Source organism: Alligator mississippiensis, chromosome 4, assembly GCF_030867095.1.
Source record: "Alligator mississippiensis isolate rAllMis1 chromosome 4, rAllMis1, whole genome shotgun sequence".
NCBI lineage: Eukaryota > Metazoa > Chordata > Crocodylia > Alligatoridae > Alligator > Alligator mississippiensis.
The window spans coordinates 25,033,234-25,056,770 of NC_081827.1; the positions used below are offsets into that span (position 1 = coordinate 25,033,234).

General features: G+C 42.4%; 1 protein-coding gene across 2 annotated transcripts in view; it reads right to left on the reverse strand.

Moving 5' to 3' along the window:
* RELN (reelin) overlaps positions 1–23,537 on the reverse strand; it is a 557,181-nt gene that overhangs the window by 454,952 nt on the left and 78,692 nt on the right. For both annotated transcript variants that reach the window (XM_059725849.1, XM_059725848.1), the window contains exon 2: positions 19,100–19,210. In XM_059725849.1, the coding sequence (XP_059581832.1) occupies positions 19,100–19,210 (111 nt within the window). The remainder of the gene's footprint in view (positions 1–19,099; positions 19,211–23,537) is intronic.

A 23,537-nucleotide genomic window follows, 5' to 3' on the forward strand; every position in this document is an offset into this window, starting at 1 on the left:
CATGTGGTAGAATTCTCTCAATGGACCAGTTCTTCCAGCATTTGCCTCTTCCTATATCATAAATGCATTTAATTTTAAGTGAGGTGAGATAACATTCAAATAGAATTTTAAATCAAAGAATCATAGAATATCATGGTTGGAAGGGACCTCATGAGGTTATCTAGTCCAACCACTTGCTCAAAGCAAGACTAGCCCCAACTAGATAATTCTAGCCAGGACTTAGTCAAACCAGGCCTTAAAAACCTCCAAGGTTAGAGATTCCACAACCTCTTTGGGTAACCTGTTCCAATGCTTTACCATACTCCTAGTAAGAAAGTTTTTCCTAATATCCAACCTAAACCTCCCTTGCTGCAATTTGAGATTGTTGTTCCTTGTTCTGTCACCTGCCACCACTGCGAACAGTCCAGCTTCATCCTCTTTGGAACCACCCGGCAGGTAGTTAAAGGCTGCTGTTCAATCCCTTCTCACTCTTCTCTTCTGCAGACTAAATAAACCCACTTCCCTGCTTATAAGTCATGTGCCCCAGCCCCTTAACCATTTTTGTTGCCCTTTGCTGGATTTTCTCCAATGCATCCACATCCTTTCTATAGTGGGGGGCATAAAACTGGGCACAGTACTCCAGATGTGGCCTCGCCAGAGCTGAATAGAGGGAAATAATTACTTCCGTTAATCTGTTGGTAACGATTCTACTAATGCAGCCCAGTATGCTGTTAGCCTTGCCATTAGTGGATCCATGCTAACTGTGCCTGATCACATCTTCTCCTCCAAGTGCTTAGAAATGGATTCTTTGTGGACCTGCTCCATAATTTTTCTGGGCACTGAAGTGAGGCTGACTGGTCTGTAGTTCCCTGGATCCTCCTTCTTCCCTTTCTAAAAGATGGACACTATATTTACTCTGTTCTAATTGTCCAGGACCTCCCCCAATCACCACGAGCTTTCAAACAATGGTCAGAGGCTCTGCAGTCACATCAGCCAACTCCCTTAGCACCCTCAGGTGAGTCCTGTCCGGCCCGATGGACTTGTATATGTCCAGCTTTTCTAAATAGTTCCTAACTGTTCTTTTGCCATTGAAGGCTGCTCACCTTCTCCCCAAACTTTGCTGCCCATTGCAGTAGTCTGGAAAATGATCTTGCCTGTGAAGACCAAAGTAAAAAAAGTCATTGAGTACTTCAGGCTTTTCCTCATTCTCTGTTTCCTCCCTATTTTGTAAGGGACCCACACTTTCCCAGACTTTCCTCTTGTTAACATACTTGTAGAAACCCTTATTACCCTTCACACCCCTTGCAAGCTCCAATTGTGCTTTGGCCTTCCTGATTTCATCCCTGCATGCCCAAGCAATACTCTTATACTCCTCCCTAGCTTCCACTTCTTGTGAGCTTCCTTTTTGTGCTTAAGTTCCCCGAAGAGTTCTCTGCTAAGCCAAGCTGGTCGCCTGTCATATTTGCTATTCTTCCTGCACATCAGGACGGTTTGTTCCTATGCTCTCGGTAAGGTTTCTTGAAAATGCGACCAGCTTTCCTGGACTCCTTTCCTCCTCAGACTGGCCTCCCAGGGGATCCTGCCCATCAGTTCCCTGAGGGAGTCAAAGTCTGCTTTTCTGAAGTCCAGGGTCCATGCTCTGCTGCTCTGCTTTCTTCCTTTTATCAGGATTCTGAACTCAATATTCTCATGGTCACTGCTGTCCAAGTTGTCATCCACTTCTACATCCTCCAAAAATTCTTCCCCTGTTTGTGAGCCTCAGGTTAAGAAGATCACAGCCCCTAGTTGGTCTCTCCAACACTTGTACCAGAAAGTTCTCCCCACTACTCTCCAAAAACTTCCTAGATTGCCTGTGCACTTGTGTTTTTCCCTCCTAGCAGATGTCATGGTGACTGAAGTCCCCCATGAGAACCAGAGCCTGTGATCTGGAAGCTTTTGCTAGTTGTCTAAGTTTCATCTACCTCATCCTCCTGGCCTGGTGGCCTATTGAAGACACCCACCAGGACATCACCCTTGTTGCCTTCCCTTCCAAACTTAACTGAGAGACTTTCAAGAGGCTTATCTCCAGTTTCATACTGGAGCTCTGAGCAATCATACAGCTCTTTTACATACAGCGCAACTCCTTCTCCTTGTCTACCTATCCATCCTGAACAGTTTGTACCCATCTGTGACTGTGCTCCAGTCATGCAACCTATCCCACCAAGACTCTGTTGTTCCAGTCATATCATAGGTCCTTGACTGTGTGAGGACTTCCAATTCTTTATGCATAATTGTCTTTTAATATTATGTACATGGATATATGAGGACCATTGTTCCACATTATCTCACATTCTTCAACACTAATTTCTGATTCAAAGTCATAGCCTACCCTTCCATAAATAGTTTTTTCTTCTGTATGGCTATTTAAATTGCTTTGTATAACACAGACAATAGCTCTGTATGTTCCATAGGTGTGACCAATATTTTCTCAAATTCTGTCAGATTTTTACTAAGGATTACCTTTCTTTGAGAGTGTTGAAAAGTGTCTGTTGCAGGTATTAGTAAAATGGGATTTTAATTTCACCTTAGGTACACTGTATTTCTTCAAAAGACATAAATATATTGACTGACTGTCCAAAATGTAGTATACCAATATTTTCCCAGCTATTAAAATTTCCTAATAAATTATTAGAATTCAATTCAATATTATTATGTATAGGTGCTAAAAGTAATGGGTATGAGCTTAATTTCTTATATGTTATCCCAATTTCCCAATTCAAGGACAACAAGAAGCCCTTTTTTAAATACATAGGGGGCAAAAAGAAGGTACTGGGTAACGTGGGGCCTCTGCAAGACACGCTAGGAAATCTGGTTGTCGCACCAGACGACAAGGCTAACCTATTTAATGATTTCTTTGCCTCCATTTTCCTGAGCAGGGACCAGATCAGCCTGTCTGCTGGGACCCCCTCAGGCCCCGGGGGAGGCACACCCAGGCCTAGGGTCAGGGAACTTCTGGAGGGACTGGACGTATTTAAATCAGCTGGTCCTGATGACCTCCACCCCAGAGTGCTGAGGGAATTAGCAGAGGTCATTGCGGGACCCCTAGCATGGCTTTATGAGCACTCGTGGTGCTCTGGTGTGGTGCCAGAGGACTGGAAAAGGGCCAATGTGGTTCCCATTTTCAAAATAGGGAGGAAGGAGGACCCAGGAAACTATAGGCCAGTTAGTCTTACCTCTATCCTGGGTAAGTTTTTTGAAAGAATTATTCTGGCGCATGTCCACGAGGGGCCAGCAGGGGAGGTTATGCTTAGGGGCAATCAACATGGGTTCATTAGAGGCAGGTCCTGTCAGACCAACCTGGTGGCCTTCTGCGACCAGGTCACAAAATCCTTAGATGCAGGGGTAGCAGTGGATGTAGTCTTTCTGGACTTCAGGAAGGCCTTCAACACTGTTTCTTACCCCATTCTCATTAAAAAGCTAGGGGGCTGTGGCATCAACACGTACATAGTCAAATGGGTCGCTAACTGGCTAGAGAGCCGCACCCAAAGAGTGGTGGTGGATGTGTCATTTTCGACCTGGAGGTATGTGGGCATCAACCTCTGGGGTAAAGCATCCACACCTGAGGACAAGAGAGTGATCCAGGCAGATCTTGACAGGCTCATGAAATGGGTGGAGGAGAACCTGATGGTGTTTAACACCAAAAAATGCAAGGTTCTCCACCTTGGGAGGAAAAACCTGTGGCATGCTTATAGGCTCAGCAGTGCTACGCTGGTTAGCATTACAGATAAAAGGGACTTGGGGGTCATGATTGACCACAAGATGAACATGAGCTGTCAAACTGATGCTGTGGCTAGTGAAGCGAGCAAAACGCTGGCTTGCATTCATAGATGCTTCTCAAGAAAATCCCAGGACATCATTCTCCCATTGTACTCGGCCTTGGTGAGGCCGCGGCTGGAGTACTGTGTTCAGTTTTGGGCCCCACAATTCAAAAAGTATGTGGAGAAGCTTGAGAGGGTGCAGAGGAGAGCCACATGCATGATCAGAGGTCAGGAAAACAGACCCTATGATGAGAGGCTGAGAGCCATGGGACTCTTCAGCCTGGAAAAGCGCAGGCTCAGGGACGATCTGATGGCCACCTATAAGTTTATCAGGGGTGCTCACCAGGATCTGGGGGAATGACTATTCACCAGAGCATCCCAAAGGAATGCCAAGATCGAATGGTCATAAACTGCTCTGCGACCGATTCAGGCTGGACAAAAAGAAGAACTTCTTTACTGTTCAGGCCCCCAAGGTTTGGAATAGACTGCCACCAGAGGTGCTTCAAGCACCCACTTTGAATGCCTTCAAGACATGCTTGGATGTTTATCTTGCTGGGATCCTATGAACCCTGCTGACTTCCTGGCCCTGGGGCAGGGGGCTGGACTCGATGATCCTCCGGGGTCCCTTCTAGCCCAAATGTCTCTGAAATCTCTGAAATCTATTAAATCTAATTTTTCATTATTGTTACATAAAAGGGCAATCATATATAAAGTTTGGCCTGGAAGGTTTTTTAGCCATAGTAATATGCAACGTTTGACTGCTGGACAGTATATTTGCTCCATCTTTGCCTATTGCTTGCTGGGAATTGGTGTTACCTAATACACCAAATTTGTAAGTTGTCTAGTTTGGTAGCAATATTTGAAAGCATCACTACCCCCTTTTTGCTGAGGTCTCTGCAAGATGGAATTTTTAAATCTAGGTTTCTTATTTCCCCAAATAAATTTATTTATAATAGTCTGCCGGTCACCTGTTGGTACTGTAACAGGTACAGTTTGGAACAGAAAAAAAAATGGATTACCCAGCATACAAAAATAAGGCACAATTTGATATTATGTTTTATTGTAAACTGCATCCTAAAAGTATACAAAGCATGACACACATCATTCAACACGGAGAAAAAATAAACTCTACAGAATTAGAACTACAGTCTGCAGGACAGGTGATGATCAAGATAGTAACACATTTTTAATCTCATTCTTCCCTTGAACACTTATTTCCACTCATTTCTTCCCTTCAACTCCATCTCAAAATCTGACATATTTGTAAAGATGGGGCAAAGCAGTCTGGCCTTCAGATTTAAACTTATAAAAAGTGGGCATTTGTAAGCTATACACATATACAGCACTGACTCTGGGAATTAGCAGCACAGAGAAAACCAAGGCAGACAGACACATAGGCAGTGTTAAAGATCATGCTTCTGGTTTAATTGTATTTTTGTACAGCACATGTGGAGAATATAGTTTTAAATACCCCAACACAAAACCACATGTAGCTCTCAAAGTGATGTTAGAACTTATTGAAAAAAATGCCCTTCCCCTCCACGCCCCCAATAATGCTTGTGTGCTATTATTTATATTACTGTAGTATCTAGGAATTCCAGTCAAGAATTTGGGCTCCATTATGTCTGGATGTCTTTACTTACCAGGATGTCTGTACCTATGATGAAATTAAGAATCCTATCTTCAGCACACTTTGAAGTGTGTGTAGTCAAAAAGGCATGGTAGGGTCAGAAATTGTACAATGATGATATATATAATGTATGTGTGTGTGTATTAAATAGCTTACTCATTTGCTCATTGATTACCTTCCAGTCTATGCAATGAATGAGCCAAGTGTCACGTTAAAAAATACCATGTAATCATGCTAAAACATAGAGCCAAGAATCCATATTCTGGCAATTTTTAACTTTTGAGGGCTTGACTTGACAACTTTATGTTCTAACATTTGTGTGTGTCACATTTACATAGCATACTAAAATATTTATTTCATTTTTCTGTTTATTTATATCCCGGGCATTTATCTTGCTATTACAGATTAGAGTAAGCAAACTTTCCCCAATAAAAAGCAACAAAGAACCCTGTAGTTTGCATTTTTGGGTAATTACACTAACTATAATGCCAAACGTAATGAACAAAAAATGTTTTTACTATTTTTAATAATATTTTAACCACTTGTAATAATCACAGGCCTTCCTCCATTATAAATGTTATGTTACTATTTACTTCTTTATTTTACTCTAACCACCCTCACTTCAGAGATGTACAACAGAAAAAAATCTAGCCATTCCAAGTTTTGAAGTTTTATTAATGTATTTTATTAAAAATTAAAATTCAATAACATTCTCATCAAGATTTTAAAAAGTTTTTACTTTTCCATATTTACGGCCTCCCAAGGCAGAACAACAGATGTATGTTGGAGAAGCACTAGTGTCTAATAAACATTTTGCTATGTAAACTGTCTCCAAACACCTTCTCAATTGAAAACTCTGGGACTCCTTTATGAACACTGGGCAATTCCACATAATGGTTTTTCCTCTTCCCATTTATGCAACCCATTGACCATATCATTTGTAAGACAAGTGTTGACTGACACTGTTACTCTCCCCTGTTCTACACTACCTTGTAACATAAACACGACAAATGCAAGTTAAGAGAAACAGGTCACATTTATTTGGAATGTCTCATATTATCTTTGATTTCACTACTATAAGATAGGGTATAGTTACACATTTGAAAACTATACTAAAGCTTTTGTTGCTACAAAGAACTAAAATGCAGGCCTGATTCCATCACCTTTACTAACTACAAATCATTACATTTTTCTGTTATTGTCACCACAACTCCACCACTTTGACAAGGCTATTCTTGGAACAAATTCAACATGTATCAATTATTTTTTGTATCACCTTCTTCCCAAGTTCTCATTCTTCCTAAGGTACTTCTAGATGCACCAAGATAGTATATTTGAAGAACCATCTTTTCAGCAAGCAGAATATTTGGAAACACAGTACTCCATTTCTGGGCTGGGTAAGTGGGCAATTATGATTCGTGCAATAATCAAAAACTTATCTTGCATTTATAAAAACCACAATGTTTTTAGGCAACGCGTATGATAGATGACAGGCAGTTTTCATAATAAGGATAGCAAGGATCAACATTTGGCCATAAGTACATTAAACAGGAATTGACAATGCCATGACATTATCTTTGAAAGTTTCACTATCATTATGGTTCTGGTACAGACTGTTTACAATGAGAGGGATTTTAAAACTACACTCAAATGTAAACTTTCTTGACCAATGTCAATTTGGCACCAACTCACAGTTTAATTGACGGTTAACAAATTCTCCAAGATATGACTGCTATACAGATATTTTATCTTCCTGTTAATTAGTAATTATGCACTGGCAGGAAAAACAGTGTTTCTTTCCAATTCTTCCAGAACTCAGTGATTATTTAAAAGTTGGCTAATTAGCAGTGGAAGGCTGGTACATCTTCTGGGCAAATTGTGTTTGATAATCCCTATTAAAATATATGTGGTGGTAGCTGACTTGTAACGAAAAAAAGGAGCAGTTCAAAGGGTATTAGATACAGCACAAGGCAAATGGGGGCCTATTAAAATTTTCCCAACTGTTCTAATGAGAATGCCGAGGGTCATTTCTTCCTAGTTTACCATCTGTTTGGTTTCTGGCAAGTATCGCTGGTGTGAAGACAGAGTCCTGGAGCCCATTTGGCTTGTCACAAAGTAAACTAGGGATCTGTAGCAATTTCAGTAACTTGCAGAATAGCACTTCAAGAACAGTGTTATCGTGCAGCTTTTTTCTTAAACTAACATTTTACAGATTATTCCTTACATTTTAAAAGCTGTGAATGTCGCCATTGAAGAAAACTTTATAGGCCTAATTCTAAAGAAAATCTCATGTCTGGCTTTCTTCCAGTCTCCTTACAATTGCAGTGGGGAATGTTTTTCTTTACCTGCCCAGACCAGAACACTAAACAATTATCTATATCTGAGAATATGCTGATGTCAAAACCATGCCTCTGAAGACAAGGTAATGCTTTTAAAATACATCCCCAGGCAGGGCAGGAGCAGTCAAAGTGCACTATGCCACTAAGAGTTCTCAAGTGAATTGTTAGTGAGGCGAGTGAATTGTCCTATGATGACTCTAGGGAGCTCAGCCTTCTATGTTCTCAATTACATGCTCTTCCGAAGTGCAACCTGCACTATACCCACATCACACACTGCCCCTCTCTTCCCAGACTTGAGGAAAAAAGGCTGTCAGCCCAATCTCCAAAATACTCTGCTCTTCTGGAAAGTCTGATCTAGGTCTACCTATAGCCCCTACACACAGTAGGGAAAAGGGTGAGCGACAGCTCTTTGTAACATCTTTCCCCATTTGCAAACTCACCAAGAGTTGGACACAATACAGCCTTTAGCCTCTACAATGTGTCCACACAAGCGTGGTTGTGTGGTATGTGGTGCAGCAGACACGTCTATATGACGCCACATATGACATATTCATCTATTCTCTGTGCTGCAAGGGAGCAGTGTGGAGGGTTTTTCTGACCCCTGGATATCCAAGGGTCAAAAAACCCACTGGAAAAAAAAGCAGTGGTGCACACAGCAGCAGCATGTGCCACCCAAAGCCAGAGCCTGGCTGCCCGGAGCCACACTCCATTGGTGAGTAGGCTCTGTGCAGCAAGAGTGATGCAGCTGCAGCCCCAGGTAAGGCTGCTGGGACCAGCTCAGTGCTGGCCCCAGGGTCCCCCAACCCATCCGGAGTAACCTGCCCCACAGCAGAGCATGTGTGGCACAGGCATTCCCCAGGGACAACTAGTGGTAGCACAAGGTGCACTGCCACAAGTTGTCCCTGGGGAACCACACATCCACACGTCTGAACACGGCCTAGGGGTCCAAGTTAGTGTTTCAGATTTCTCCCTCTTTGGCCTTGTATTTAAACATGAACCTAACTAAAAGAGCCTAACTAAAGCCTGTCTCAGTCATGTAAGCCAACTACTAAGAAACCATATAAAGCTAAAATTAAGTTAAAAATTTCACTACCAAATTATGTTAATTTGCCAACACAGTTATGCGGAAGAGAGATTCCCTTCAGATATTGAGCTAGATGACGTACAAGAAATATGGAAAGGAAAAATTATTTTCTATGGGATACTGAATCACACCCAATCTAATTTTGGACAGTAGTTCTACCCTCATTGTCTCCAAATTTCTTCATAAGTTTAAATGGAATAATAATATTTTCTACTTTTATAATGGACTTTCAAATCCTTCTATATACCATTATTATTTATTTAATAGAAAATAGTTATTTTGTTGGTTCTGTACTTATTAAAAATGCCAGTGTCACACTAGTTTATAACCGATTCATACAATTCATAATTTTACCTGAACCAGAAAATATTTTATACCATATTATAAAAGCCAGTATTTTCCATTGCTGTTTGCAAATAAGAAAGCCAATTGTACCACATAATATTTTAAAATAATTTGTCATAGGTGAATGACAAGCAGAAGCATATCTACGAGAGAGCTGGGAAGCATCAAAAAGAATCCACAAAGGGGGTGTCTACATGTTCATTATGCGCCAGTTACTGTGCATTAAGTTTAGTACTTGAATAACCAAGTACTAAATCAATGTGCAGTAACTTGAACTACTAGGTAGTAGCACCAGTGTATGGGTTTTTTCAGACACTGTGCAGTAGTTTAATAGTGTATTAGTGTGTGTTTTGCCCGGCACACTACTGCAGTGTTATTAAACTATTGTGCAGCTAGCATCTCATGTAGACATACCCTGGGTGATTCAGTTTGACTGCTAGGTCAAACACAACCTTTAATTTTCACAAGCTTGGCTCCATCCTGTCAAACTGGACTATCTTGTGCAGTAAGAGACTTTCAGATTCTCCACGCACTGGGCTTCTTATCATTATAGAGGGATAATTCTGTAATCCTTTCCTTTAACTGCAGAAATTACACTGGACATCCTGGTTTCCTAGCATTTAGCTTTTGGATAAGCTCCCATGCATAGCCAGACTTAGGGAAAATAGTACACTGGGCAAATGTGTATTTTGGTGCCTTCCCTGACTTCAGAAATTTGAAATTAAAGCTGTTGGCTCAAAAAAAAATTATAATTTATTTTTAAAAATACAAAAAAGTAAATGACACAAAATTCAATTCAATTCAATTCAATTCAATGTTATTCAAATAATAAACTATATGTCATAAAAATAACATTATAGCTAATACAAATAAACTAAACATTGAATTAAACATTAAGCTAATAAATCATAATAAAATTTCATCCCCAGTGATGGTCCTAATTCATACTACTATCTCTTCCCTTCCCTCTTAAAATTATGATGCTCTAATTGCTTATGTGCATATTTGCTCACTATACTCTTTAGCCTCATAGTTACTTGTCTCCCTACCCTGCCCAGGACTAACCTGGCTAGGCTAAATCAGTTTGTAACCCAGACAGACATCCCAGAAATGGAGGGACATCCCTTGGTTTCTAGCCTGAGCCACTGCTAAAGCAGCCCTCTCGGAGCTGAGGAGGGCGTGGCCAGGCCCCCACAGGATGCTCTTATTATTCCCCCCACCACAAGCTGTCCAGGAGGGTATGTTTATCACCTTTAACTCAGTGTTTATCAACTCATTAAGAAAACAAAGCCTCTCCCCATTAACTAATGGAGTTCTTCTTAAACAGCTCTTCCAAGGAAGGACATTAAGCTACCTGTTGATTAGCTTCAAAAAGCCTGCTTGCCTTTCCTCTACTACAGCACAAACCATAGCCAGAATGTGGTTTGCTAGCTAATGCTGAGGTGTCTGTGTAAGGCAGAGGGGAGTGGGAAATAATCCCTGCTTAGCAGGGAGAAGCCAGGCAGACACACTGTGCTTGTAAGTCTCTGCTGGAGCTCCAGCCAGGGAGCAGAGAGGAGTGGTCAGCACTGCTGTGGAGCAGAGAGCCCCGCCCAACCCAGAGAGCATGCTGGGATGCTGGGGGTGTCTGGTTTATCTTAAACTAGCAAGGGGGCTGGGACAGACATTGCATAAACTGGTTTGAGGCAAATCAGTTAAATCTGATACTACATTCAACCAGGTTTATCTCAACTGGTTTCACCATTTTCAAACTGGTTTATGTGCACTGAACATCTGTTCTGTTACAGGGGTAATGTGTGGGCTGGGGACAGACATTACACATAAACCAATTTACGTGATCAGAAACTGGTTTAAAAACCAGGAATGTCTGTCTGGTTATAACCAGGAATGTCTGTCTGGTTATAAAACATGCAATTTATGCACGCAATTATATAAAAGTTACAATACTATAATGGTAATGTTAATAATGTGCATTGTAACAGAGGCTGTTGCATCTTCCCAACATTCTTAGATTACTAAAAAAAAGCTGTTTAAGTTTCCCCTGAAAATGTGCCTGAATATGCAAGTGTTACTGATATTAGTTGCATTTTGCACCCATGCACTTGTATGCTGTTACGCAATTAGCTGGATCAAATATATACGTATATTGTAGGCACTACTTCTGCACATGTGTGTGGAAGTTTAGCTCCAACTGGTCATTTACAGAAACAAGGGTCATTTCAATTTACTTAGAAGTGGCAGCGAAAGTAACTTTTCCAGAAGGAGAACATCAGGATAAACATACAATGGAACACATTAAGTTAAAGGTCACAAAACACCCAGTGACAAAAACAAGAAGCTTAAGCCCCCTCTACACAAGCAGGTCAAGGTATAATGGTACCTAATGCACAATCCACACATGCATGCCTCCTGCCATGCCACACATGCATGGCTGGTGGCATGACTGTGGGATCACATATTAAATGTTACTGCTTTTTATTGCCAGTGCAAGGGGAGCCCCATCCCAAGCTCCTCCTGCACCAGCAAGAAGCAAGCTCCCCACAGCTGGAAGCCCCCAAAGCCCTGGGGTTTCACATGCTCCATGGCTCTAGGGATTATGGCTGCCTTGATCCCCAGGACCCCAGGGTTTCATGTACCCCCAAGCTCTAGGGATCATGGCTGCATCAATCTCCAGGGCTCAGGGGTTTCATGCTGGGCACAGTGCACCCCTTTGGCTGGGATCCCTGTCAGCGGACAGGGCTCCCAGCCTCAGGGGATACCCTGCTACATCTACAAATTAAAGCTTGATAGGAAACAGCTATTAAGTTAGTACACATGTTCAATGTCTAACTTTACAGCTGGTTGGAGCTTATTATTATGTGAAAAGTACTTTGCATATGTAGCTGGTTTTAAGGTAATGGTGCAATTAACCAGGTAATTGTGCAATATCTGTAATGTGTAGAGGGGGCCTTAGCCAGCAATTTCAACACCCTAGGCAAAGATGCTGCCAAGTGCTATACAGCAGGGTAGGAGGCTGGGGGACCAATGCTGAATGCCACACAATGGGGGATGCTATTTTTCTTTGGCTGTCATTCAGGCACCCCTCTAAAGCAGTGCTCCACTCACCTCACCCTAGTTATGCTGTCACCAAATATCTGTTTGTTCTGATTTGTTCAGTATGATCATGGTTAGAATTGACAGTAGACCGCAAACCAACCGTTCTTCTTACAAAACTCTTGAATAAATATTGAGTATTTGTGTAACGTGCAGTATATCAGAGAGAAAAGAAACCAAAATAAAGAGGAGGAAGAATAAAACAAAGTCATGCAAAAAGGATCTAACAGTAGGGGGTATCTTCCAAATCTATAAATCCAGCTTTATAAATTACAATATCTCCATGGTGTTTACCTTACTTCTTGCAGAACCTAATTTATGTGAAATTACTTCCAAGTGATAAACTACAAAAAAATGGTGACTATAAATTTCTTGCACACATTGTCAGTAGTATTTCTGGATTTCATCTGACTTTCTCATCATCTGTGTTTTAATATTGTGTTCAATGGAAAGACTATCACCATGATAAGAGGGAAAAATATTCAAGCATTTACTAAAATTATACGTTTTCCCATGGACCAAAATTAATCAGAAGGACCTTAGAAAATGTAGGTAAAATTTGTTAGTCATCCTCACTTTTACAGAGTCCATCTAGTTAGTGTTTGAATTAGAGAACCAGTGGCAGAAATAGGACCTGCTTCCTACCTGCATGAACCTTGTCTTTAGCTTGCCTAACACTTTACATTAGAAAAGCCATGCAGCCTTTTCCCTGAGAATCACACGTTCCCTGTTTAGTGCAGACCTTTAAACAATTAGCCATGAGAACCCTCCAGCTAAAGGAGTATCTTTCTTTTTTGTCTCATGAAATTCTGCTGATTCTTTGATGAAATATAAGCTGTTAAAATCACCTTTTCCTTTCTTCCACTTCCTACACATATCTGAGGGCACAGGTGTGTTAGCAGCAAAATTTGCAGCATCTTCTGATGGACATTTACCTAGCACCTATGAGGCTGCATCTCCTGCTCTAGCTGGGCTTACCCCTGCACACTCATCTATGCATACCCAAGTATGACGATTTCTGTGTCAGTCTCTTCCTAGCCTGGGTCAAGATGACCATACCCAGTATTACAAGGTGGAAGCTGAATGGCAGTTGCTCTGTCACTGTGGGGGCTAGGGTCACTCCTTCATGTCTTCATAACAAGGCAAAATGCCTTGGTGATTTTAGGCTTATTCAGATTAGAAAGGAGATGCTTGAGTGGGAATTTCCAATAGGTACACACTTTCCACTTTTGAAACAAATAACAGTCATCATATAGACAGCAGCCTCATTGGCGGCATGATGCTGTTTCATCTCCAGACCAAGTCTGTACTGTGCACTGAATGAAGGACTCCTATGGAAAAAATTAGTCTGTGTACATTGTGAGGAAGATAGTGTAGCAGGAAAGAGAGCTGGGCTCCCCTCAGCCATAGCCTCTGTGTCCCATTTTCATGATTCAAAGATTCATAGATATTAGGATCAGAAGGGTCATCAGTAGGTCATCAAGTCCAACCCCCTGCCCTGGGCAGGAAAGAGCGCTGGGGTCAGATGACCCCAGCTAGGTGCTTTTCCAGTCTCCTCTTGAAGACCTCCAGGGTAGGGCAGAGTACCTTCTCCCTTGGAAGCCCATTCCAGATTCTGGTAACCCTTACCATAAAGTTCTTTCTAATGTCCAACCTATATCTGGTCTCTTTAGGCTATTGTTCGTAGTCACTTCAGGGGGTGCCCTAGTAAATAGAGCATCTCCTATTCCCTGCTGCCCTCCCTGATGAATTTATAGGCAGCCACAAGATAACCTTCAGCCTTCTCTTATGAAGGCTGAAGAGATCTAGGTCCCTCAGTCTTTCCTCATAGGGCCTTGCCTGCAGGCCTCTGACCATATGAGTGGCCTCCTCTGAACCCTCTCAAGATTCTCCGCATCCCTCTTAAAGCCTGGCACCCAAAACTGGACACAGTACTCCAACTGTGGCCTGACCAATGCTGCATAGAAGGGAAGCATCACCTCCCTGGACCTGTCCATCAGGCATCTGCTAATGCATGATAAAGTGTGGTTAGCCTTGTTGATCACTTCATCACATTGACAACCCATGTTCATCTTGGAGTCAACTATGACTCCAAAATCCCTTTCCACTGCTGTGCTGCTGAGATCATCCCCCAGCCTGTATGTTGGTGGTTCTTTTTGCCCAGGTGCAGCACTTTGTACTTGTCTTTGTTGAACTGCAACCTATTTCATTCTGCCCATTTTTCCAACCTGTCCAGATCCACCTGGATCTGTTCCCTACCCTCTGGTGTGTCAACTTTGCCCCATAATTTGGTATCAACTGTGAACTTGGACATGGTGCTCTTCACACCCTTGTCCAAGTCACTGAAAAGACACTGAATAGCACTGGTCCAAGGACCGAGCCTTGCAGGACTCCACTGCCCACATCTTTCCAGGCCAATATCAACCTGTCCACCACCACTCTCTGGGTGTGACCCCTAAGCCAATTTGCCACCCACCTGACTGTGTAATCACCTACATCACAGCCTGCCAGTTTATTTATGAGAACAGAATGGCATACTGTATTGAAGGCCTTCTTAAAGTCTAGGTAGATGACATCTACCTCGACTCCTGCATCTAAGCATTTCTTTGTCATGAAAAGAAACAAGGTTATTCAGGCAGGATCTACCTGTAATGCATCCGTGTTGATTTACTTTCAGCATTATTTCCCTTGCTGGGCTCCTACAAATGTGATCCTTAAGGATTTTTTCCAGAGTTTTCCCAAGGATAGAGGTGAGACTAACTGGCCTATAGTTTCCCTGTTCTGCCCTCCCCCCCTTCTTGAAAATAGGGACCACCTTGGCCCTTTTCCAGTCCTCTGGGACCTGACCAGAGCACCATGAGTGCTTGAACAGCCGTGCCAGCGGCTCTGCTATGACACTGGCCAATTCCTTCAGCACCCATGGATGAATTTCATCTGGGCCCGCTGATTTGAACACATCCAGCCCCTCCAAGTGCCCCTTCACTAAGTCTGAGCTAACAGTTGGTGGGCTGGTGTCCTTCTTGTGTCTATCTATGATCCAGTTGGGAGATTTGTCTTGGTCTGTGTCTAGGAATACAGATGCAAAGAACTCACTGAAGAGCTCAGCTTTGTCCCCCCTCTGTCAACAATTGCCTTAGTTTATCCTGTAGACATCCTATGCTACCCTGCATCTTCCATTTGCTCCCTATATACCTGACAAAATACTTTTTGTTGTCCTTAATTTTTGTCATAAGCCTAAATTCTAATCCTGCTTTGGCCTTCCTAACTGATTCCCTCTACGTGCGAGCCAGGGAGGTATACTCCTCCTTGGTAGCTACCCACTGTTTCCACAGCCTGCATTCCTCTTTCTTTGCCCTTAATTTTTCCTGGACTTCCCTGTTGAGCCAAAAGGGCTTCTTGGCCCCTTTGTCCCCTTTTATGTGCAATGGGATTGTCTCCTTCTGCACCCATAGGATTGCTCCCTTGAGACACGACCACCTTTCCTGGACCCCCAGTTCACCAATGCTCTTCAGGTTTAACACCTCACTAACTAATCCCCTGAGCACATCGAGCACATCAAAATTGGCCTTTCTGAAGTCTAGCACTTCAGCCCTGCTGGTTAGTTTACCCACCCTTCACCAGATACTGAATTCAATCAATTGATGGTCACTATCCCCTAAGTTACGTTGTACCTGCAGATTCCCTACCAGGTCATCCCCTGTAGCTAACGCCAAGTCCAGCTAGGCATTTCCCCTAGCGGGATCATATACCTCCTGTGCTAGGTGGAGGTCCCGTATGCAGGTTAAGAACCTCTGTGAGCGGTTAGATTTGGCTGACTGCTCCTGCCAGCAGATGTCAGGGTAGTTTAGGTCACCCGTGACAACCATATCTCTTGACCGTATGGCTCTGAGAGCTGTCTGGAGAATTCCAGGTCTAGCTCATCCTCCTGGTGTGGAGGTCTATAGTAGACCCCCACTACCTAGTCCCTTTCCCCCCGACCCCCTTGTATCCTGACCCACAGTGCCTCAGTTTGGCACCTCTGATCCCAACTTGATTATAGAGGATGTATATTGTATATTGTTCCTTAACATAGAGAGCAACACCCCTCCTCCCTTTTTTTCCCCACTATCCCTCAATGCCTACTGCCCAATCATGAGTAGGCTCCCACCAGGTTTCAGTTAGTCCAACCAGTGATCTAGATGGACAGTGGCTCCTCCTACTTAGAGAGGGTGTGGGACAGGGTAAAGACAGCAGAACTAGGCTTCCTCTTTAAGTCTTTTCCTCAGACTCTGAACCAGCAGCCCATCCTTTTTTCTACAAGGGCATCAAGCCCACCCTTTCTATGATGCACACGTGGCAGGGGTGCAGTTGGCTGTGGCAGTCTCAAGGTCTCCAGTGCGGCTTTGTATCTTGGATTCCAGTGGCACGCCCTGCCCCCACTTGCCCTAGCCCCAAATTTCAAGACCCTTTACAACCTCCATGGGCCACACAACATGGCTCCATGGGCTGGATCCAGCCCTCAGGCCATACCTATCTCTGGTCTGAAGGTAACAAGAGGCAAGGACCCCCTCATATCTGTGGGTTGAGATGAAACGGAGACAGAGCCCTGTCAGGATAACTCTGGGCCCACAGGATACACCTATGTGCTCAGCACATGACACAAGCAGCTCATCCCTCCTCTAACCATTTATGACAGTGTTAAGGTTCAGGGTCAGCACACAGCAGAGAGAAGTTGTTCGAGATGGATATAATATTTTCGCCTTAAAAGCAGGAAATAACTTAAAAGTTACATTAAAGAGAATACCATTTAGGGTTTAAAATAAAGCACTTGATGATCAAAAAGCACTGGGATCATGCTTTCCTCTGCAACCTTAATTCTGTCCCATTGTATGTATCCATTATAGTACTGTCTTTAATATTATACGATTACATGCCATTTCTTCCAACAGAACCTCTTGCTTTACTTATGACAGGCTAGGATGTTATGTCTTATGTTGTGTCAGAACTGACTGTGTTACTAATTTACTAACAGGTCAGACCAGGGGCAGGCAATTATTTGGGCCTGTGGGCTGCACAGGCAGTTCTGGGGAGCTGTTGCAGGCCAGACAGAACCTCCTCCACCCCCCACAGCAGCCCAGAGCCCATGTGGCCTGTGACTCTTCCCTGCCACCACCACCACCATGCCCTGTGGCAGGGGGTCAGGCTAGATGATCTGATCAGGTCCCTCCTGACCCTAGCTACTATGAAACTATGAAACCAGTGCCCAGCAGCAGCTGAGTGCACAGCCTCAATCCTTCCCCTGGCCTATCCTTCACCCGGACTTGCCCTGGCCAGAGCAGACCAGCTCCAGGAACCCGGGTGCACAGCCCCAACCCCGGCCTGCCCCATGCCTGCTGTGGACTGCCTGCCCACACTGAGCAGTGGCAGCAGCAGTGGTAGCTGGGCAGAAGCTGCTGGTAGGCGTGGGGGAAAAGCAACCCCTCCGCCTCACTGCTGCCAGGTCTTTCTTTGCTGCAGCCACCCAGAGCCTGTGCCTGGGCTGGCCTGTGGCTCCTCTCTACTGCCATCACCTCCACCTCTGGGCCACCTAGAAGGGCAGCAGTGGCAATGGAGAGGAGCCTCAGGGCAGCCTGGGTATGGGCTCTTGGCAACTGCACCTAGAAGGGCCCAGCAGCAGTAAGCGGGATGGGCCACTTTTCGCCTACACCTAGCAGCAGCTTCTGCCCAGCTGCCGCCACTGCTGTCACTGTTTAGTGTGGGCGGGGGGTCCACAGCAGGCATGGGATGGGCTGGGGTCAGGACTATCCATGTGGATTCTTGTTGGTCTGGAGCAGGTCTGCTCCAGCTGGGGTGAGTCCAGAGCAGGCACGGGATGGGCCAGGGTTGGGGCTGTGCACACAAGTCCCTGCCAGTACCATGGGGCTGAGGCCAGTGGTGGTGGCAGCCAAGAGGACTTGCCACTGCCTGTGCTGCCTAGAAATGCAGTCCAGCTGCAGAGCTGCCCGAGCCACACTGCAAGCCTGGGGGCGGCAGCACACGCCATAGGCTGGATGGTATCTGGGCCAGGCAGGACTGAGGGATCCGCTGCAGGATGAACAAAGTCCCTCTGTAGGCAGGATCCAGCCCGCAGGCCATATTTTGCCTACCACTGGGTTAGATTATGGATTTGTATAGGATAGTTTGGATAGGGATGTTCCTGCCTCAGTAAGGGGGTTGGACTGGATGACCTACTGAGGTCCCTTCTAGCACAGCTTCTGTGATGCATTCAGTCTGTAGGATAGATACACATGCTTTTCCTGTTGTAGGCAACTATAAATCTAACTTTTCCTAACTTTGTCTTTCCAGCCTCTGCAACATACATTTAACATGCATGTTTGATACATGATCTATGTATTCCTGTGTTACACATGTGGTTACAAAACTGTCAGAGAGATTTCATTTCCTCTCTAGAGGAACTCAGTTTCTACAAGTAGACTGTATCCAGTAAGGTTTCCTGCACTCTTAACAGTGTCAAGTATGTGAGAATCTGGTTTCTTCTTTGCTATGCTTGTAGGTATTGGTCTCTTGTGAAATACATGCAGTTTTGTGCAGAGCTGTGCTTTTGGAACAGATACTTTCCAGTTACCAGCTATAGGATAGAGTATAACTGGTTTTGCTGATTACTTTACAGTTTAAGGACCTGATCTAAAGCTCATGGAAGTCATAGTGTCCCAATTACTTAAAATAATGCATTTAAAATAAATTATGCTCTTGTTAACATCCCTTCACAGCTAAGTGTTTGTTACCTTGGGTTGCAAAATATCTTGAATCAGATCCAATATAATTCTAGATTCATTAATTACATGCTGCTTACCAAATCCAAAAGCGCTAGAACCACCAATACTTTGGGAAGCCTGAACACTGGTAGATGTGTAGAGTCCTGTTACCAGTAAGCCATCAAAGTAGGTACTTGTTGAAATGGTGACTGAAAAAGAAAAAAAAAAGGAAAATAATGTAATAACTTCTGAAGAATATACTGGATTCTATACTCAAACTCTACAGACAGGATTCTGACACCCCTCATTACACTGACTGCAAACTTCACTCCACCCGAAGCAAGTGGAGATTCTCTTACAGCAGAGTACTTTGGATAAAGAAGGGTAGCAGCCTTCTGCTCCAAGACCAAATAATGAATTTCAGTTCTGTGCAAAGGAAGAATCCTGAAATACCTCAAACAAAGAGAATACATTGGTGACCATAAATTTGTTTGCAAAACTAATATATGTAAAATCAACTTCGCTCAATCTAATTATCTGTCTGATTTTAGTTTTTACTTTTGTATTTTTTCCAGGGTTTATATATAAAAAAATGAGTCTGTATGATTTTTTACTCGTAAATTAATCAGAAATCATTTGTCATTAATAATCTGTAGCATGAAGCAAACTGTGCATTACAACACAATTTAAAATTAATATAAAAAGGTTAACCTCCTCTCCATCTGCCTGATATATTTTCTTACTTAAAAACAATAACTAAAAACCTTATTCTACTGTAAATTAAATGCACTTTTTTGGGGGGTGGGAATCAAATATTATTGTCACTTGAACTCGTCTCTCAAAACCCTATAGTAAATGGCATAAGTAATAAATCAAGGTTTATAGCGTTGCTCTCCATGGATTTCAAATGAGCACTACTGCCAACTGTAATAACCATTTAATACTTTAATGTGCAAGTCATGTGACATAGGTTATCACAGAACAAATGTATTGAAATAATTAATTGGATACCATTTTGGAAATACATTCAGACATATTATTAAAATTATCATTTCCTTAACACTTAATTTTTAACTTAAATACACACAGACGGAAACACAAACATACATGCACATGCATTACAAAATCACCAACATTCACAGTTTTTGCAGGATTTATTTTGTAAATAGTTATTCTCAAATGTTTGCCTTGGTGTCTTATCATATTGTTTATCCATTTATACAGGAAAGTCTGCACAGCATCTGCTTGAGTGGTTCTAACTTGGAAAGACTGGACTTATTACATAATAGCTTTTCTTCCTCCTATATAAATGCAATGTACATCATAAGCTGTCAGCCTGGAAGGACTTCCCTGATCCTAAAACACCAGGCAACCCCCTTCACCCTTTTATAGTCTATTGTTGAATTCCATTTTTCTTGACATTCTGCCAACCACTTGTTCACACAGCTACACTTTAAAAAAAATGGAACACACATTTTAAAACATTCACAAATAAATATGTAAATAAATAAATAAAACAAGCAACTAAATAACATGATACTACGTTAATTCCTTTCTCATTTCCCCTCTCTTCCTAACACCTTCCTTTCATGCCCTGCTTACTTTTGTTGTAATCAACATTGTAAGGTCATTTTATCCCAATTTTTGCATACCATTTTGCATGCCTACAGTGTATATATATGCATCAACCCACTGTACACACACACGCACACACACACACACACACACACACGGAAAAGCTCTCATGTCCCAAACCTAGAGAGAGATGCAATATGCAAAGTCTCACTGACTTCAGTGGGATGATGCATTTTTTGATGTAACACTAGTGTGGCCATTGGTCTTGTTTTTAAACCCTTTGTCCACTGTCTATTTCTAAATGAGGAATAGACTGCAAAAAGTCCTGTTTTCCAGTTCATTGATGGAAATAGATGTCAATCATTTGTCCTCATGATTCTATTGGCTGTGCCTAGAGGTAGGGTGCTGCACAGCCAGGAGAAGCAGGGTTCTCAGCCAGCCAGAGAGGGAGGGAGTTAGTCTTTTTTGCTAGCCCCGCCACTTGCTGCTGATTGGTCAAGGGGACTAGTGGTTCCCCTGCCTCCTCACCAAAGGGATGTCCTGTATTCTGCGGATGTCAGTGGCCACCCTATGTAACACACAGACCTTAGAGCGACCAGTACAAGCCTTCCTCCTCCTCCTCCTCACTTTGCACCCCCTCCTTTTTTTTTTTAAGGTATAGAAATCAACACTGGACTGATTAAAATCTCCTCCCCAAAACGGCTTTGTCACTCTATGCTTTCTTTCTCCCACTGGAAATATTATGTGCTGAGGAGAGATTAACTGAAGCACCCATAAAGCACTAGTTCATTTTTCTACCCCATCACCATCTAAATAAGAACATTTCTAAGACATATATCAATGCAACAAATCTATTCTAGCTGCATCTTCAACAGTCATTCAGTGGTTAAGCTTGGAAACATACAGATCCAAGTGATTTTTTTCTTCTTTTTTTTAATATGTTCATGTAAAATGCATGTAGACAATGACAGAGTTAATGTTTTTTAACTAACGAAGTAACTTTGTTTGAACTCCTTTTTAACTCAAGGAGTAACATTCAATATATTTACCTCATTGGTGAATAATTTATATTGTAATTACCACCATTTCCAACAGGAGGAAAAACAGGAGATTGACAGCTCTACTCTCCATTTTGGATTTTGTATCATCAGAACACATGCATTGTCAAACAAACAGAAAACAAAGGTGATCAGACTTCTATAAAATATTTTGGGGCAAAACAATGAATGCTTTCTACTTTGATTTTGATGCATTAAAATACAGAGCTTATTCTTTCTTTTGTATTCTTTATGCTGGAAAAAAGACAAATACATGCTGAAAAATATGCTTGAATGTCATTCTGAAGACAAGAAAAACAGTAGGTGAAAAGCACTGATAGAGTATGGGCACAGGGCCAGTATTATGCTGCCATTTTGTTTCACTGTTGGATAGCACCTTATTCTTTATTGAATAGGATATAATGTAATTTCCTACTGTGAGCAGGTGACCAATCTCTCTCTGAAAAGGAAGGGATATTTTACAATGTCTATATTTGATTTTGGACATATTTGTGTGATCACCAATCCCCAGTTTTCATGAACAAGTAATAGGTCAATTTTTATTGTTGAAAAATATCCAACACAGTATGGCTTCCTCATTAAGTCTGCTGGAAACTGAAGAATGCCTTTAGCATATTTTTATAATGGAGCACTAGGTTGTTATTATACATGTGTCATACATTTCTGAATAATTTCAGAGTGAGTTCAGCAAGAAAAAAAATAACTGTGACATTATCAGATATCATTTTTTGTATATTTTCTCCTTATTCAACAGGGAAAACATCAAGTGGTTCATGTAAAATGAACGAAATATTAACTTTTAATAAGTATAGTATATAATTAACAAGCATGAAAGAAAAAGCTATGATACTATATAGCCAAACAGGTAGGGTCATGGCTTTGTATCCAAACTTTGCTTATTATAGGCTATATATTCCTTTTCTTGCTCCAGAAGAGCAGTAAAAAACATAGATTCAGTTATCTTTGCATACTGGATGGCTCCTTATGCTCCCAGCACAAAAGATCTGCAGCACTGGAAAGTGGAAATTAAGGTGAAGGCCTACCTGAAGGGAGTGGCCTCAACCTTGCAGGTGGCAGCTCTGTGACCACCGCAATTATGTTTTGAGAGACTGTGGGTGACCTGTGGTAGGGAAATCCCTATATTCTCAACTCCCAAAGCATCTGTCCTCATGGGATGACCAGGGAGGAATATTCCTCTCAATTCCCTAGCCACATTAGTGAGAAAAGCCAAGGACATACTCTTGGGGAGTTGGGATCCACTGGGCTGCTTTTGAAAGCTGTGCTAAAGGCATCAATCCAGCTGAGAAGTGGGATGCCACCACATACTGTCACTGAGAGTACTGGCAGGCTTCCAGAAGCCAGTGGCAGACTGCCCAGTAGGGAATCATCAGTGGCTAGGGTGGGATTCTGAGTCGACTGTCTGTTTACAGACAAATTGCCAGGAGAATGACAGGAATCACATGAGAAAGCCACTGAGATCAGGAAGCTGAAAGGCAAGCATGTCAGATGCCCATTTAGTGTGCCTCCAGCCATTCTGAAATAGATTAGCAACAGAAACTGAGAACAGAATACATCTTTTCCTGAAGTTTGACATGGGCACACTAGAAGAAATGCTACAAAAGAATATGATAGGACAATAACATCCTGCCAAATTTATAGGCAGATCTGGTAACTTCCCATAAGAAATCTGATTTTCAGTTTCTTATAACTTAGCCAAGCTTAAACTATTCCTGAGAGAACCATGGGATGGGATTGGCAGAAATTTCCCATGCCAGCTACCCATTTCAAGTTGAATTTTTCTGGAAAATTTCAGTCAAAAATGTTTTAGCCTTTTTCAAAAATGAATTGAGTGAAAAATATGTTGCTTTGCTCACCCTAAATTCTATCAATCTTACTTCTGAGT